Here is an 18,496-nt window from a genome sequence, read left to right on the forward strand (position 1 = left end):
AAATTCGACCAGTATGGGGATGGTGTCCATGTGGCTTGCGAGTTGGTTGTTCCCACCAAACTCAAGGGAAGAAGTTAACCTTAAAGGGCTTCTCTGTCGATGGAGTTTCAGGCAATTCGGACCTGCAGCAGGGCTTCACTGGTTGTCCAGGTGTTGCAGCAGTCCTCTTCCTTCAGCTCATCTTTGGTTATTTTGTTCCAGTGGTCGACTCTGCTTTCCAACTCCCAGAGACCTGCCTTTAAACAGTTTTCCCCCATTCCTTCCAGCCTGGCTGTCACTCACACAGCAGGGTGGCTGTACATTTAAAGAAACTAGCCAAGTCAATTTAAATTTACATGCTCTGGGAGAGAGTAGTCAGTCCCAGAGAAGGTATTTAAACCTTGGGAAGTCTGAAAGACATCCCTGTGCCACTGCATTGAAGGTGCTGTGTGACACACAGAAAAAGATGATGCCTATGGAGGTTTCTTAAAACTCAATAACCAAAGAACACAAAGTAAAACACACATAAAAATACATGGAAGAGTGGGGAAAAAGGCTCACACTCTTCCCAGGTAAAAATAAATCAAATCCTAGAAATCCTAGAAATCCAGCAAAGTTGCTGGGGGTCTCAAAAAGTAAGGGAAATTAGCACATTCTTGAGAATTCTCCCTAACACTTGTCCCCCCAGACTAAGGGACAGGAGGATTTTCTCCCCTCCTAGATTAATCTCCTTACTCCAGTCGGTCAAACATCCTGGAGAGACCATCAGCACTTTGGTGGTGACACCCAGACCTGTGTTCAATGGTAAAATCAAACCCTTGCAGGCTGATTGACCATCTCAGTAGTTTAGGGTTCTCCCCTTTCATTTGCATCAACCATCTCAAGGGTTGGTGGTCAGTCTGAATCACAAAAGTAGATCCATGCAAGTATGGTCTAAACTTCTCCAGTGACCACACAGTAGCAAAACATTCTCTTTCAATGGTTACCCACCTTGTCTCAGGTTCCTTCAGCTTCCTGCTGATGAAGCAAATGGGGCGCTCTCTACCTTTCTCATCCAGCGGACTCAGAACTGCACCTATACCTATATTTGAAGCATCTGTCTGCACAATGAAGGTTCGGTCGTAGTCAGGAGCTCTTAGGACTGGAGCTTGACAAAGGGCTTTCTTTAGGCCTTCAAATGCTTGAGTGTACTCCTCATTCCACCTGTCCTTTTTAGGGAATTTGGGAGAGGAGACCACATTCAAGGGAGAGGCTATGCTCCCATAGTTCTCTATGAAGTTCCTATAGTACCCAGTGAGGCCTAGGAAGGCTCTCACTTGGGTTTGAGTAATAGGGATGCCCAGTTTTGTACAGTTTGTACTCTGCTAGGCAATGGCCTGATTTCACCTCCTCCTATCTCATGTCCAAGGTAGACCACTTTACTCTGACCAATCTGGCATTTACTTGCGTTTATGGTCGGATGGGCCCACGCAAGGGCCTGCAAAATATATCCTAAGTGGTCAACATGTTACTTCCAAGTAGGGCTGAACACTGAAATGTCATCCAAGTATGCCATGCAGAAGTCCTCTATCCCATTCAGAACCTGGTTAACCATCCTTTGGAATGTAGCAGGTGCATTCTTTAGTCCAAAAGGCATTACCCAAAATTGGTAGAGACCTGCTGGGGTTGAGAATGCAGTGTTCTCCTAGGCGTGGTCTGTCAGTGCTATTTGCCAATAGCCTGAAGTGAGATCAAATGCACTGGGGTACTTGGCTGAACCAAGTTTTTCCACCAGTTCATCTGTCCTTGGTAAAGGGTGGGCATCAGTCTTGGTGACTGCACTGAGAGCTCTATAGTCCACACAAAATCTCAACTCCTTGGGTCCTGCCTTTGGCACTAGTACAACTGGACTAGACCATGGACTTGTAGATGGCTCTATTGCCCCAAGATCAAGCATCTTGTTGACATCCTCCTTTAAGTGGGATCTTACATGATCTGACATCCTGTAACCTCTGCTTTTAACAGGTAAACAGTCACCAGTGTGAATATTATGCTGGCCCCAAGGGGTCAAGCCTGGTGATAGTGAAAACAGGGAGGCAAACTGATTTAACAGAAACTTGCACTCCTCCTGTTGTTCAAGTGTCAAATTAGAAGAGAGATTAACTCCTTCTATTTTCTCATCTAAAGGCTGGCCTCTGAGTAGGTCAGGTAGAGGTTCACCCTCGTCCTCCTCTTGAGCTGAAGCTAGATGCAAAGCTCCTACTTCTAGTCTTGAGACATAAGCTTGTGGACGGTTGGTGTGAAAGACTCTGGGAGCCTCTTTAGGATTGCCTAAATCCACCAGATAGTTGACCTCTCCAAGTTTGCCCACAACCTTGAAGGGTCCTATCCATTTGTCCTGTAAGGCCCTCTGTCTTGTAGGTATCATAACTAGAACTAGCTGGTCTTGAGTAAACTCAACCATGTTGGCCTTCTGGTCATGCCAATGCTTCACCAGAGCCGGACCTGCTTTAAAGTTATCTGATGCTTCTGCCATCATGTGTGACATTCTCCTCCTGAGACCTATCACATAGTCAGTGACTCTTGCTGACTTGGGGGAAGGAGCACTCTCCAACCCCTGCTTAATCAGGGCCGAGGTGCCTCTAACTGGATGGCCATAGAGAAGTTCAAAGGGACTAAATCCAACTCCCTCCAGAGGGCCTTCTCTATAAGCAAATTGAAGGCATGGCAGTAGAAGATTCCACTTTCTCCTAAGGGATTCCTCTAACGCACCTATCATGCTCTTCAGTGTGCAGTTGAACCTCTCTACCAACCCATTTGTCTGAGGATGGTAGGAAGTTGAGAACTTGTAAGTTACTCCACAGTTTTTCCATATGGCCTGCATGTAGTGGGACATAAAATTGGATCCCTTGTCAGAGAAGACTTCCTTAGGAAAACCTACTCTGGTAAAAAATACCAAGTAGGGCCTTAGCCACAGCCTGAGCCATAACAGTCGTCATAGGTATTGCTTCAGGATACCTAGTAGCATGGTCTACTACAACCAGGATAAACCTGTTTCCTGAAGATGTTGTAGGGTCTAAGGGTTGATTCCTACCCTCTCAAAAGGGACTCCCACCACTGAGAGAAGCACCAAGGGTTCTACATTCTTGACTCCACTCTTGCCAGAGATTTGGCAAGTGTGACAGCTCCTGCAGAACTTATCTACATCAGACGCCAACTTAGGCCAGTACAAATATAAAGAGAGCCTTTCCTTGGTCTTCTTAAAACTTAAGTGACCAGCCAAAGGTATCTCGAGAGGCACTACAAGTCTTCTGTAGTCCCCTGGGATAGACTCAGTCGGTTCACTGTAGAAGAGGCCATCTTCCCATCTTCCCAGTACAACCTATGCTTCACTGGCTCTTGCTCATCCAGCTGGGAAGCTGCCTGTTGGCGAAGACCTTCAAGAGCAGGACACTCTCTTTGACCGCTGCTGAATTCTGTCCTACAGGGTCCATCTTCTGCCAGTAATGACTGCAGCTCAGGATGGTCTGCAGGATCCAGATCTCCAGCAGGAGCAAGGTCCTCTTCCAGCTCTGTTCTCTCGGCAGCTGATACAACCACACAAGGTTGTTCCACACACTCTGCCTCAGCTGGTGGAGGAGTCACAGGTGTGACATTGGACAGTCCTCTCGGGGATGTCCTTTTTGGTAGCACAGGAGTGCTGGCTGGTTTCTCCTGGAGGTTTTAGGTTTCCCCTTTTCCTCCTTCTTTTTTGAAATTGCAGTCAGTAAGTCCTGTGGACTGGGAGTTATAGTTTCCTCTATAATCTCCTCTTGAGAGCCTTTTAAGGTACTGTCTCTGGACTTCCTAGTCTGCTCCTGTTTCCTTTTGCTGGGAGGTCTGGAGGTGGTTGATACAACTCCAAGAGATTTTAAGTCATTCCCCAACAGGACTCTCCCAGGTACTTCACTCTGCACACTTACAGGTATCTTGACGGTCATGTCATTGCACTGGATGAGAGCTGGTAACTGTGGAAGCATTTGGACAGGGCCTCCAGCAAGCTTAGTGGGGTATTTAGGTGCCTTAGCAACATCCTCTACCTTGAAAAAAGATGCATCCACTACAGTAATACTGGCCCCAGTGTCTCTGATGGCAGGGATCTCCTGACCATTCACAAGAACACTGTCTTTGTAATACTCTTTAGTATTGTCTGGAATGGAATTGTAAACATATAAGTTCTGCTTTTCCCACAGACCCCCAGGGATACTAAAGAAACACTGGCTGAGACTTTCATGGGTTCCTCAGCCGGTAAGTGAAAGTTTCCACTTGCCATTGGTACTTCATCCTCTGGGGAGAAGGCTAAGGAGACAGTGTGGATCCCTGAAGGTTTACCGTTACATCTGGGATCCCCTTTCACATGGTCAGTTGACCCACAAGCATAACATTTTCCAAATGTCTTTATGAATGGGGAGTTGTTCTGACCTCCCTCTGTTTTGGCACCAGTAGGTAAACTAGCCTGATTCGGTTTCCCTTGTGGCTTACCCTTGTTATGTTTGGGGCCCTCTTTTGGAGTGGACGTATTGGAATTCTCATTGGTATCTTTCTAGTGCTGCTTTCCCTCATCCTTCTTACCCAGAATCCTTGTGAGTAGCCCTGTTGGCAACCCACAAGTCAGCAGCCCTGGCTAACTTCTTTGAATCAATTTCCTTAGAGTCAGCAAAGTGCTATCTCAGCTCAGGAGAGCAGGCATCATAAATAGATTTCAGGATAAACAGATGTTTCATATCTTCATAAGTGTTAACTCTGTAACCCTTAAGCCATCCATCTAAATTGTTGAAACATTCAGTCACCCAGGTAGCCCAAGGGGTACCATCATGCTTTTTGAGGGTTCTAAACCACTTAACATACTGGGAAGGGGTCTTCCCAAACCTAGCTATCAAAGCTAGTTACACACTTTTATACTCCTTTCTGTCTTTATCCCCCAACTCCATTACCACATCAGTTGCAACAGGGGGTAGCCTAGAAAAAAGCCAAGGAATCAGCTGATTCCCTGTAATGTCTTGAATCTCATGGTTACATTCAAAAGCAGCCAACCAATCCAAAATATCAAGCTTAACTTCATACATACTCACTGCATCTTTGGGCATGCAAGGCCTCTTAGGACTGGAAGACCTAGAAGACTCTGGGAGAGAACCAGTTTCAAGAGACAACTTCTTCATTGCAAGTGCATGATTCAACTCCATTTCTCTGAGTTTAAGTTCTTGATGTTTGCTTTCAGTTTGGGCTTGGATTCTTTTAAATTCTAACTCAAGTCTTATTCTTTTCAAAGAGACAAATTCAGGACTTAATGTTGGACTTGATGGGCTCCCTGTGGTCAACGGTTGAGGCCTTGGAGCAGGTACAGGTAAAACAGGGCCTACATTTTGAGACTCTTCTGCCTCATCTAACTTATCCATATCATTTGAGTTACCCTCAGAAACATTATCATCCTCATCAACATTTTCTACATTTGCTGCAGGGGTGGGGGGTTCAGACCCACTCCTTAGACTTTGGTATTCCAACAACGTTTCTATCAATTCAATCTTTTTGCCTTTTACAGTGAGATTCCTAGCTTTACACATATCTCTCAATTGATCAACTGTTAAAATGACTAGGCTCTCCTGTCTGTAGCATTCCATATCAGTCATGATAAAAGAATTGCTTCTCTAGTGTCTCTTAGCCCTGTGAGCGTTATTTGAACAAAGGTAAGAGCAGTACTCTAAATGTAACAAGTATACTTTATCCCCACCACTGTACCCCAGTGTTAGGCAGAATCACATGCAGTACCCTTGGGGAACACTACATGCAATTAATATTACAAGTGTCAGTACACCTTCACCTTTGGTACAAGCCTGTACTACACAGTTATGTGGTAGCAGTGTCTGAGCAGCCAGACTTATCTCAAGAGTCAAGTGAGCAGTATAACAGGTTACACAAAGGACTAGCAAATACAATGATTCAAACAAACACTTACTCAAGGTTTCTTGGTAAAAGAATATACATTTATTTACACTCAGTTTGAAAACAGTACACTAGCAAGAGCAGCTCAATATCATCTACTAATATACAAATACACAACCAATAAGTTACTGAACAAGTTCAGCTCCCCTGAAGTGGGAGCAAAATGGCACTTCAGATACTTTAAAAAGGGATAGAAAGGCAAGGTTATAAGAATCAAGAGCACAAATACTTTCATAGGCATTGCAAAGAGTTTCAGTAAACTACAACCATAAATTCAGTTCATAGGCCTGGGCCAAAGTCAATGGTTCAGAGTCTTTGTATAGAATAGCACAGTTCTGGTAGTTAACTGTTAAGTCTTCGCCACGGATCTTAGAAGAATTTGGTCAGGCGAAAAGTTAGACGAATGTTTAGGGAAGGACAAGCCTTTGAAGTCGGGAAGTTTCACAAACTTTCACTGTGGCTGAAAAGATTTCCGGGCCGTGTTTGCAAGTACCTTTAAAGTGAAGAAGAGCTGTAGCTGAGACAGTTGTTCCTGGCAGTTCGTGCAGATCTCTCTGTTCCTGAGCTTCAGTCATGGGGACAAGGAGGAGGATGTTGGGAGGTTCCTGCACTGCCCAGGGATGATGCCAGAAGCTTGGCAAATCATCGGTTTAAGGCGTGAGTGCCTTAAAGTCCGCGAGCTGGTTTTCAACAGCACTCTGAAGAAAATTTGACCAGGATGGCGACGGTGTCCAGGTGGCTTCCGAGTTGGTTGTTCCCACCAAACTCAAGAGAAGAAGTTAACCTTGAAGGGCTTCTCTGTCGATGGAGTTTCAGGCAATTCGGACCTGCAGCAGGGATTCACTGGTCGTCGAGGAGTTGCAGCTGTCCTCTTCCTTCAGCTCGTCCTCGGTTCTTTCGTTCCAGTGGTCGACTCTGCTTTCCTAATCCCAGAGACCTGCTTTTAAACAGTTTTCCCCCATTCATTCCACCCTGGCTGTCACTCACACAGCAGGGTGGCCGTCCTTGCCGGACAGCCAGCCGGTCAATCACGCCAGAGTGCATTCAGGTCTCCTAGGAGACTAAGCACAGGGAGTTTCAGGCACCTCGCTCACATCCTGTCCACCCCAGACACTCGGGCACCAGAGGAGGACTTCATCACTGAAGCCCGCCAAAGGCCAATGAACAAAAGGACCAAACCTGGTTTGGCAGGCAGAGACAAGCATAAGAAGTACCTTTCCTAAAAGAAATGGTTAAAAAACTTGACCAGAGTCTGTTTTTACAGATAGGTCTTGGGCGCCATATTGAGAAACATGGCTGACCAGATTTTTAGCTACTGTTGTTCGCGGTCGGAAAAAATCATGGTAGTTTGATCTAAACCACTGCCACCAGCCATTTAAAGTAGGAAAGGGTAACATTTGACTGTTATATGAGTGTTTTGACTCAGGGGATGCTAGGCAACCCCTCCAGCACTCTATAGTAAGATAGTGTGTGCTGGGTCTGTACATTTAAAAGGACTAGTAAAGTCAATTTAACTTTACATGCTCTGGGAGACGGTAGACAGTCCCAGAGAAGTTATTTAAACCTTGGGGAGTCTGAACGACACCCCTGTGCCACTGCACTGAAGGTGCTGTGTGACACACAGAAAAATAGGATGCCTATGGAGCTGTCTTAAAACTCCATAAACAAAGAACACAAAAGTAAAATACACATCAAAATACATGGAAGAGTGGGTAAAAAAGGCTCACACTCTTCCCAGGTAAAAAAAAATAAAATCCTAGAAATCCAGCAAAGTTGCTGGGGGTCTCAAAAGGTAAGGGAGATTAGCACATTCTTGAGAATTCTCCCTAACAAGCAGCACGTGAGAAGGGCAAGACGACTGGCAGTTGCACAGGCACTTTATTAAATGGGAGGTGTGGGATTGTAAGAACAGAGCTTGCGAGCAGAAGTGTGTTTCCTCACACTCCCAGTTCTTGCCTCCCCTCGCCCTTAGCAATAGCGCGTAGCGTTAACGAGTGGCGTGTAATGGGGGTGCCCCCTTTCCTCACCTGACAGATCACTGATCCCTGGTGCCCTGGATCACAATGTATCTATGAGAGTGTGTGAGAGAGAGAGAGGGGGCGAGAGAGAGACAGAGCGAGTGGGAGAGAAAGAGAGAGAGCGACAGAAAGATAAAAATAGATAGAGTCAGATCAAAGTGAGAGAGAGAGAGAGAGCGCACTGGAGCGAGAGAGTGAGAGTGGCGGAGAGACAGAGAGAGCTAGAGAGAGCGAGCAAGAGAGTTGAAGTGAGCGAGAAAGACATAGCGAGGGAGAAAGAGAGACAGAATGAGGGAGAGAAACAGAGCAAGCACGAAAGAGAGAGTCAGAGCAAAGGAGAGACAGAGAGAGCAAGAGGGAGCAAGCAAGCAAGAAAGAGTGAGACAGAGCGAGCATAAGAGAAAGAAAGAGAGAGTCAGAGCAAGTGGGAGAGAAAAAGAGAGTCAGAGCAATAGAAAGATAAAAAGAGAGAGAGTCAGAGCGAGTGAGAGAGTCAGAGCAAGGGAGAGAGACAGAATGAGCACTGGAGCGAGCAAGTCAGAGTGACGGAGAGACAGAGGGAGCTAGAGAGCGAGCAAGAGAGCGATAGAGTTAGAGTGAGCGAGAAAGACAGAGTGAGGGATAAAGAGTGACAGAGCGTGGAAGAGAGACAGAGCAAACATAAAAGAGAGAGTCCGAGCAAAGGAGAGAGAGAGAAAGCAAGAGAGCGCGAGCAAGAAAGAGTGAGACAGAGCGAACATAAGAGAGAGAAAGAGAGAGTCAGAGCAAGTGGGAGAGAAAGAGAGGGAGCGATGGAAAGATAAAAAGCGAGAGAGTCAGTGCGATTGAGAGAGAGAGTCAGAGCAAGGGAGAGGGACAGAGTGAGCACTGGAGCGAGCAAGTCAGAGTGACGGGGAGAACGAGAGAGCTAGAGAGAGTGAGCAAGAGTGAGGGAGAAAGACAGAGCGAGGGAGGGAGAAAGAGAGATAGAGTAAAGCAGAGGGACAGAATAAGCACAAAAGAGAGAGTCAGAGTGAAGGAGGGACAGAGAGAGCAAGCAAGAAAGAGTGAGACAGAGCAAGCACAAGAGAGCAAAAAAGAGAGTCAGAGAGAGTAGGAGAGAAAGAGAGAGTCAGAGCAATGGAAAGATAAAAAGAGAGAGTCAGAGCGAGTGAAAGAGAGAGTCAGAGCAAGGGAGAGAGACAGAGTGAGCATTGGAGTGAGCAAGTTAGAGTGACGAAGATACAGAGGGATCTAGAGAGAGCAAGCAAGAGAGTGATAGAGTTAGAGCGAGCGAGAAAGACAGAGCGAGGGACGAAGAAAGAGAGACAGAGCGAGGAACAGAGACAGCGCAAATACAAAATAGAGAGTCAGAGCAAAGGAGGGACAGCGAGAGCAAGAGAGACCAAGCAAGAAAGAATAAGACAGAGGGAACACAAGAGAGAGAAAGAGATAGTCATAGCGAGTGGGAGAGAAAGAGAGAGTCAGAGCAATGGAAAGATAAAAAGAGAGAGAGTCAGAGCGAGTGAGAGAGAGTCACAGCAAGGGAGAGAGACAGAGTGAGCACTGGAGGGTGCGAGTCAGAGTGGCGGAGAGACAGAGAGAGCTAGAGAGAGCAAGCAAGAGAGTAAGAGAGTTAGAGCGAGCGAAAAAGACAGAGCGAGGGAGGGAAAAAGAGAGACAGAGCGAGGATGAGAGACAGAGCAAACACAAAAGAGAGAGTCAAAGCAAAGGAGAGACAGAGAGAGCAAGAGAGAGCGAGCAAGAAAGAGTGAGACAGAGCGAGCACAAGAGAGAGAAAGAGAGAGTCAGAGCGAGTGGGAGAGAAAGAGAGTGTCATAGCAATGGAAAGATAAAAAGAGAGAGAGTCTGAGTGAGTGAGAGAGAGTCAGAGCAAGTGAGAGAGACAGAGTGAGCACTGGAGTGAGCAAGTCAGAGTGACAGAGAGACAGAGGGAGTTAGAGTTAGCGAGCAAGAAAGTGATAGAGTTAGAGTGAGCGAGAAAGACAGAGCGAGGGAGGAAGAAAGAGAGACAGAGCGAGGAAGAGAGACAAAGCAAACATGAAAGAGAGAGTCAGAGCAAAGGCGAGTCAGAGAGAGCAAGAGAAAATGAGCAAGAAAGAGTAAGACAGAGCGAACACAAGAGAGAGAAAGAGAGAGTCAGAGCGAGGGAGAAACAGAGAGAGTAAAAGAGAGAGGGTGAGCGAAAGAGCGAAAGAGGGAGAGCACAAGACAGAGAGAGAGAGTAAGCAAGAGAGTGAGAGAGCGAGCAAGAGAGCAAGAGTGAGAGTATGAGGGAGAGAGAGAGCAAGAGAGTGCGAGAAAGAGTCTGAGTGAGGGAGAGAGACAGAGCGAGTTTTACAGAGAAAGAGAGAGTCAGAGCTATAGAGAGACAGAGAGATCTAGAAAGAGAGAGAGAGAGTCAGAGCAAACAAGAGAGAGAGACAGAGCAATGGAGAGAGACAGAACAAGCACGAGAGAGTCAGAGTCAAAGAAAAGGAGAGACAGAGAGAGCGAGACAGAGTGAGCAAGAAAGAGTGAAACAGAGAGAGAAAGAGTGAGCAAGAGAGAGAGAAAAAGAGTCAGAGAGAGGAACAGAGAGCACGAGAAAGAGGGTGAGTGAGAGAGCACAAGAAAGAGAATGCGAGACAGAGAGAGAGAGAGACAGAGATTGAGCAAGTTAAAAAGAGAAAGACAGAGAGCACAAGACAGAAAGAGAGAGGGAGCGAGAGTGTGAGAGAGAGTGAGAACAAGAGAGAACATGAGAGAGCGAATAAGCGACAGATAGAGAAAAAGGGAGATGGCAAGAAAGAGCGAACAAGAGAGAGACAGAGAGAGGGGAAGGGGGAGCGAGTGACAGATAGAGCAAGAAAGAGACAGAGATAGAGAGAGATAAAGAGAGAAAGAAAGAGAGAGAGCAAAAGAGAGACAGAGACAGAAAGCCAGAGAGAGAGAGAGATTGAGAGAAACAGAGAATGATAGAGAGGAAGAAAGATTGGGCGCGCAAGAGAGAAAGGACAAAAGAGACAGAGCGAGAGAGATAGGGCAAAAGAGAGAGAGGCAGAGAGAGCGAGAAAGAGAGAGACAGAGAGAGTGAGAGAGGACAAGTGAGAGAGCAAGAGAGAGGGCTCAAGAAAAAGAGCAAGCAAGAGAGATAAAGAGAACGTGAGATACAGAGCAAATGAGAGTGAGCCAGAGAGAGAGAGAAAGAGGGAAAGTGCAAGAGAGAGTAAATGAGACAGAGAGCGAGCAGGAGGGAGACAGAGTGCGAGCAAGAGAGAGAGCGAGCGAGAGAGTGGGAGAGAGTGAGCGAGAGAGAGCAACCGAGAGAGAGTGAGCGTGAGAGAGAGTCAAAGCGATGGAGAAAGATAGATCGAGTGGGAGATACAGAGCGAGCGAGAGTATGCAAGCGGGAGAGAGAAAGAGGGAGAGCATAAGAGAGAGTGAGAGGGAGAGAGTATGAGAGCAAACAAGAGAGAGAGAAGCAGATAGAAGGAGGGAGAGAGACAGAGCAAGCACGAGAGAGTCAGAGCGAAGGAGAGACACAGAGAGCGAATAGGTGACAAAGAGAGAAAAAAGGAGATGGCAAGAAAGAGTGAACAAGAAAGAACGAGCAAGAGAGAGAGAGAGACTGAGAGGGAGAGGGAGAAAGAGAGAGAGAGGGAGAAAGAGAGACAGAGAGAGCGACAGAGGACAAGCTAGTGAGGAAGAGACAGGGCTTGAGAGAAAGAGCAAGCTAGGGAGAGTGAGCAAGTTAGTGCAAGCAAGGGAGTTCAAGAGAGAGTGAATGAGACAGAGATCGAGCAAGAGAGAGCGCAAGCAAGAGAGAGAGAAAGAGAGTGAGCAAGAGAGAGAGAGAGTGAGAGAGAGAGAGCTTCAGAGCGAGGGAGAAAGATAGAGCGAATGAGAGATACAGAGTGAGCAAGAGTAAGCAAGTGGGAGAGAGAAAGAGGGAGTGCATAAGTATCAATGTTGACTGGCTGACTCACTACCTTATCAGGCTGATCAGTAATGTCCTCCTCTTCTGTAGAACTCAACTCGTCTCCCGGTTCCCTTTCCTCCTCACCTGAAGTCGAAGAGTAGTTCAGTTTCTTTCTCCTGACGTGTAGAGCGGGAGATCTTTTCTTCTTCAAGAGGTATGGTCGGCCGCGAAAGGAAGCCACCGCGGCTCCTCACTGGAGGCACGGTGACCCCCCTCCATGACGGACTAACAACTGAGTGAGGGGAAAAGCCAACGGTGTAAAAACCCCTCCGGAGTACTGAAGCAAGCTGAACCGGAACCAGGAAAACTCGGTGAAACGCACACTGCGGATCCAATATAAGGTGAGTACGAAGAAGAGCAAGATCTGGAGACAGAGGTGTGAGCAATGGCGAAATTCAGCAAGGGAGGAGGGAATAAGACCACACAGGAAGATGGAAGGAATACCGGAGCAGTCTGGGAACCACTGAGGGTAAAACGGAGAACAGGGAAGAGAGAGGCAGAATCCAGGGAGAGAGAGAGAGACCGGAACATAGGAGAAAAGTAAGAAAGCGGGCGGAGCACCGCCAAGGAGAAAACATAGAGAAAGCGAGAGCAACAGAGGGAATCCGATGTTGCAACGCACCGACCGCCTAGTGTGGAATGGATATATACACATAGGCGGTGGCCATGTTGGGAAAGACTAGAACGCTAGCGTCGTCAAGGAGGAAACGTGACGGCACAGTTTAATGGCGGCCAAGTTTCCACCTCTTCCACAGCCGCCAGCGACCCGCGGTCGTGACAGTATGCCCCCTTCTAGGGCGACACCCCCCGGCTTGCCGGGATGCAGGTTGTGGAACCGGTGTAACAAACGGGGTGCATGAACATAGGACCAGGGTTCCCAGGAATCCTCGGACGAAGGAAAGCCCTTCCAATGAATGAGATATTCCAGACGTCCCCTATGGTAACGGGAATCCAGGATGTGGGAGACTTCGTATTCTTCGGAGTTTGGGTCGGGTTTTATGCGAAGTGTGGGAGCTTCCTGCTTTCTATCATCAGCCACATAGGAGCGGAGCTGTGAGGAGTGAAAAATCGAGTGAACTCGGCTGAGCGATTTAGGCAACTTGAGGCGGTAAGCCACTGGGTTGATCTTGGACAGGATGTCAAAAGGGCCAATGTAACGGGGAGACAACTTGGATGGTCGGACCCAAAGGGGTAAAAATTTAGTGGACAGCATAACCTTGGTACCCTTTTCCCAAGCTGGCACCGGTCTCCTGTGTCGATCTGCTTGTTCTTTATACTGAACGCTTGCTCTTTGGAGACTCTGTTTGGCGGATATGTGGGCTTCTCTCAGTTGTGCCAAGCTGGTTTCTATCGATGGAATGGAGGTGTCTTTCCAGAAAGTGGGTATTATAGATCTGGGGTGGTACCCATAAGTACAATAGAAAGGGCTCATTTCTAGAGAGGCATGGATCAAGTTGTTGTACGTGAACTCAGCAGTTGGGAGAAGAGATAACCAATTGTCTTGTGACTGATTTACAAAACACCTCAGATATTGTTCAAGGGTGCCGTTCAACCGCTCAGTTTGGCCATGGGTTTGAGGATGGAATCCAGAAGAAAGAGCCCTCTCAATCCCCAACAATTTGCACAACGCTAACCAAAACTTAGAGGTATACTGGCTGCCACGATCGGATACAATCTTTTGTGGGAGACCGTGTAATCTGAATATATCCTTTAGGAAAACTTCAGCAGTAATCGAAGCGGAGGGTATGCCAGACAAAGGAGAAAAATGTGCCAATTTGGAATAGGTATCGACTGTTACCATGATGCACGTACAACCTTGGGATTCAGGTAAGACCACGATGAAGTCTGTAGAAATGTTTATCCAAGGACCTGGAGGGATCGGGTTGAGTTGAAGTAACCCCAACGGCTTCTGGGTGGAATTCTTGTTTCGTAAGCAAGTCAAACAAGTCTGAATGTAAGCCTGAGTGTCTGCCTTCATGTTGGGCCAATAGAAGGTTCTTTGGAGCAACTCTAGTGTTCCGCGTAAACCTCGATGACCCGCAACCTTTGAGTCATGACACCACCGAAGGGCTTGTACCTGGAGATTGTGTGTAGGAAGGATTAGCCGTCCCCGGTTGAAATACAGTCCGTCCTTTTTCTCGACAGGTAATCTTCCTAGGCTGGGCGTGGGTCCTTCTAAAGAAGGAGAAGCTCCCCTAACCTCTTCCAGAAAAGATGACACAGCCAGGATGATTTTGGTATGAGGGAACATGAGTTCTTTCTGATATACCTTGTTGACTTCATTTCTTCAGGACAATGCGTCAGCGACTTGGTTTTTAGAGCCCGGAATGTACGTGATGGAGAAATGAAATTGAGCAAAAAAGTGTGCCCATCTGGCTTGTCGGGTATTGTAGCATTCCTGTTGCCTCAAGATCTGTAGATTCTTGTGATCGGTGAGTATCGGAAATGGGTGCATACTTCCTTGGAGTAGGTGTCTCCATTCCAGACAGGCCAATTTCATAGCTAAAAGTTCTTTCACGATGACAGAATAGTTTTGTTGACTGGTTGTCAAAGTCTTAGAGAAATAAGCTACTGGATGTTCCAGGGGCTCCAGGTGGGAATAATCAGGGTTCAGACCAGCGATCAGCATTTGGAGATAAGGAGAAGGCTATTCAGGTCCTTCATGAACTGTAGGGTTCCATGTAATTTCGCCGACCCCCGTTTTTCTGACTGGTGTTTTGCCGCCACAGGTTTGCTGAAAAACTTGAATCGAAATTTCTTTACATTATTTTTGGGCGGGTTTCCCCCCAAGTCTACCTTAATTTAATTATTTTTTATTTCCCTTCAACCCAACCCTTTATTTACCTTTTCCCACTCCCCCTAAAAAAATTTGATGGACATTTTTGGCAAAACTCCTGTGCCAAACACCTGTCGGAAAAACAGGTGTCGGCAAAAAGACGGAATACCAACTGTAGGGTGGAAGGGTCAAACATGTTTGACCATTATAACCATTTAGGCAGGGCACACAGAGAAGGGGTGCTTTACCGTATGGGCACAAATCCCTTACCAGCCTGTAAATACCCACTTTGAGCTGTATGCAGCTATTAGCAACCCGGGCATGCCAGCCTGGTGCTCATGGCTTTTATTTAAGGAAATTCAGTTTTGGCAGATCGCAAAACTACAAAAATGGGCAGTAAGACATAAAAAGGAGTCCCTTTTCTATGTTCATTAGAACGTCAGTGAAAAACTGGCTGTGAGCGATGAAATGTTTCATGTAAGAAGGGCAGTGGTGTTGGGGGGGGTGGCTGCCAGGTATTGTGTGCAGGGTGATGGGTAGTATGAGCAATGACAAAAGGGTGCAGTGCAGAGGGCAGTGTGGTGGAGAACAGTGGTCTGCTGAGAGAGAGGTGCCAGGGGCCAGCGCGGAATGTGGGCTTTACTATATAGGAAAGGCCATGTTCCTGGACACGTGATTGGTTGGAGACTGCCTGGCGCAAATGAAGCTTTACCACAAATGGATGGGTGACAGGGTATTACAAATCCACTGCCAAAGAGCTCCCTGATGTCTTTTGCACAAAATTCAGGTTATAAATATAAAAATTGTCACTCATGACGCACTCGATATTCAGTGTTAATCCCCCACCCTCATTGGCTGCCACCAATATACATGCTAATAATTACATATATCCCATCCTGCAATTGGTTCTGTGTCTTCTTTCTCATATTCACCGCACATGGGTAGCGTCCTGGTCCATCATGGAATGCTGCAAAGCGATTGGTTAACATCAACTGGCACTGCCCTCTCTTTGAACTTAACCACTTAACATGCACCTGGCTATCATTGTGAACTCAGTGGGCAACTTCGAGGTCAGCCTGGTCCTTGCGAACAAAGCAGCCATTTTATCACCCCTGACACGTTGGTGCCCTCATCATGCCCTCCCCACTATATGGGCATCATTGTTAGCTCTCCTTGGCACAAACCATAGATCATGTTGTTGCCTACTTTCCCCTTTATCAGTTCCCCTCCCCAAGAGTGAACCTCACATCCCACTAATCAATCCAGCTCACAAAGGCGTAAGAGCCCATTTCCCTGCACATCTGGTAGTTCAAATAGAGTTACCGTCATTCTAATGTCTTAAATCTTGGATTGTGCTTTGGCATTCCACAACCCTTGCCTTCGCTCCCAGGAATACGACCTTGGTACTGGCACGCAGCCCTTCGCTTCTTCATCTACACACATTGTTCTGTGTTTCTTGTGAAAGCACAGCCTGTGAGGATTCAGATCTAGTTGTAAGCGCGGTATTAGTTTGTGTCATGACTATTCTGTCTATCACATACTATATCCTACATGGTTCGATTGCATCACTACTGGTTAGTTCCCCCGTGTGATTTCCCACTCACGCCAACTGCCTTCATTCACAATCTAATTTATCTAGGATGGGCTTCAGTCTGAACGTGCATCCCAACATTCCCCCTTCAGTTAATCATTCATTAACTAACTTATCCCTTTCTCTATGTCGAACTGCTTCATCCTTAGGGACCCATGCCCTGCACACATGACGCAAACTACCCATCCTGTGCATATTTTCCTATGGTGTAGGTGAGATATATGCAATCCCCTGACCTGCTAAATCTACCCAGTTCTCAGTGTGGTTCTTTGGAGCTGGTGGGGTTCATGTTAGTGGCACTGGGAGACGGAAGAGGTTGTTCAATTCTGACCATACATGGCTTGTTTAAATCCTCAGTTTGAACCTGCCCCTCTTTTGTGCTGGGAGAGCTATCCTTGCCCCAATAGTAACCATAGTATTCACACTGCTTGGAATCGACTTGACACAGCATCGAAGCATCATCTGGCATGTGCAAAACACCACCAACAGGAACACCACAATCAGACCATTATCTTCACCGGTGGCACAAATCAGGATGGCGCCAATGAGAACAATGTGTCCAACCAATCTTCAGGTTGCACAACTACTTAATTTTCCATTCAATTTATGCAAGGCCCATATGATGTGCATCATTTGATGATTGTATGTGCAACATGACAACCCGATCTTCTTGCACACACACCCTTACATTGCTGTTAGGAGATCCAGAACACATACACATCTATTTTGGAGTGTCTTCAACCTGATCCCCCTCAGTTCACTTTTGATTTCTTTAAGGCCTTGTTTGATATCATTCACCAACTGGACCACCCCCCACAATCTGTAGCCATTTAGCATTCGCTGCAGCCTGGATTCCTGGAGTCACACAAAGAAAACTTCAGTTTTGGTGTATAGCCGATACTTATCTGGAATTGCTTTAAGCAACTTGGACAATTCTTCCGACAGTTCGATCTCTTATTTCTCATCTTCAACGACTGCTTGGTCTACTTTGCTTGGGGGTGTTGCATAGATGTGAGATAGAGTGCAACACCTCTCGTTTGGATGATATTGTCAAATGTACTTCTGACACCATCAGAATAGCTGAGTGTGGGGTTGTCAATACACATGTGCCTCACCAAACGGGTGGAAGATGCAGGTATGCTTGTTGACCACATATCCAGTACATGTCCATACATTCTGCTGTTCCTTTTACAAGATCTGGGATGAACAATTAGTGTTAGTGCCTACTGGAACAGTTCCATGCCCTCAAAAACAAGACTGGTATCCATCCCTTGATTGCACTTTTACCAGTGTTTCATGTGCTTCAATTCATGTTAGTTTAGATATGTTTGCAGACCATATCTTAAACAGTTCTTATTAATGTTCCATATGACGTCTTCTCCGAACAATGCCAATCCCCTTGCTGCACAACTCACCACTGCCTGTTCCCATCTGTTTGATATGAACAATACTCTATCCAATATCAACATAGGCCGAGGCTTGCATTGATGGGTACTGTTGTCCTTTGCACACTTCCCTTCATCTTTGTCCATTAGTACGACTTGTACTTTGTGCTCCTGGAATAAACTGCGAACCAGACACAGCGATAAGTGCACCAAACACCGGGCCTCCAAGGGTGATATCTCCTGAGGTACAAACATGTTGGTTGCTCCCAACACGTGGGGGATGACGTAGTCGACATAACAACTCCTGTTGTACCTCTGTTTCCCCACTGAGTTCATATCACTGTACCGCATGTTAATAAATGATGGTTAAACTCTAGGTCATGCAGATTGGGTATTGTATCAAACACTACACCTTTGTAATGGGCATGCTCCTTTTGTTCCTCCAAACAACTTTTCATTCATATTTTTAAATCCCATAGTAAAGTATCATGTATTTTCATTCACTTGAAGTTTACCACTGTGGTTAAATAGTCATCATTTGTTGTTGTAGCTTCAAATAAATTGTCAAAAAATGGAACATATGTGCATCCCTTTGAGGCACTACTACATTCTCACTGCCCTTTATAGGACCTCCCCATGTAACGGCCCTGAATATATATATGAACAATACAAAGGTAAACCCACACATAAGTGGATACAGGATAGCACTACAATTGGGTATAAAACACACATTTTGAACACTGTTCCGTAATCTAGTCAGTTGAGTAAACATGGTGCATAAAAAAACATAAAACCAGAAATATATGATTATGAAAAATATTTTAAAAA

The 18,496-nt window shown here is 46.3% G+C and overlaps 1 protein-coding gene across 2 annotated transcripts in view; it reads left to right on the plus strand.

Moving 5' to 3' along the window:
* LOC138522078 (streptococcal hemagglutinin-like) overlaps window positions 1–18,496 on the plus strand; it is a 97,071-nt gene that overhangs the window by 49,495 nt on the left and 29,080 nt on the right. The window contains exon 3 of one of the 2 annotated variants that reach the window (XM_069635317.1): window positions 5,267–18,044. The exons of the other annotated variant lie outside the window; for it this stretch is intronic. Within the exon in view, the coding sequence (XP_069491418.1) occupies window positions 5,267–5,322 (56 nt within the window). The 3' untranslated portion in view covers window positions 5,323–18,044. Of the gene's footprint in view, window positions 1–5,266; window positions 18,045–18,496 lie in introns of those variants that run through there. 2 annotated transcript variants of the gene reach the window in all.

This window comes from Ambystoma mexicanum, chromosome 13 (genome assembly GCF_040938575.1).
Source record: "Ambystoma mexicanum isolate Mex_15411 chromosome 13, UKY_AmexF1_1, whole genome shotgun sequence".
In the NCBI taxonomy this organism is placed as follows: Eukaryota; Metazoa; Chordata; class Amphibia; order Caudata; family Ambystomatidae; genus Ambystoma; species Ambystoma mexicanum.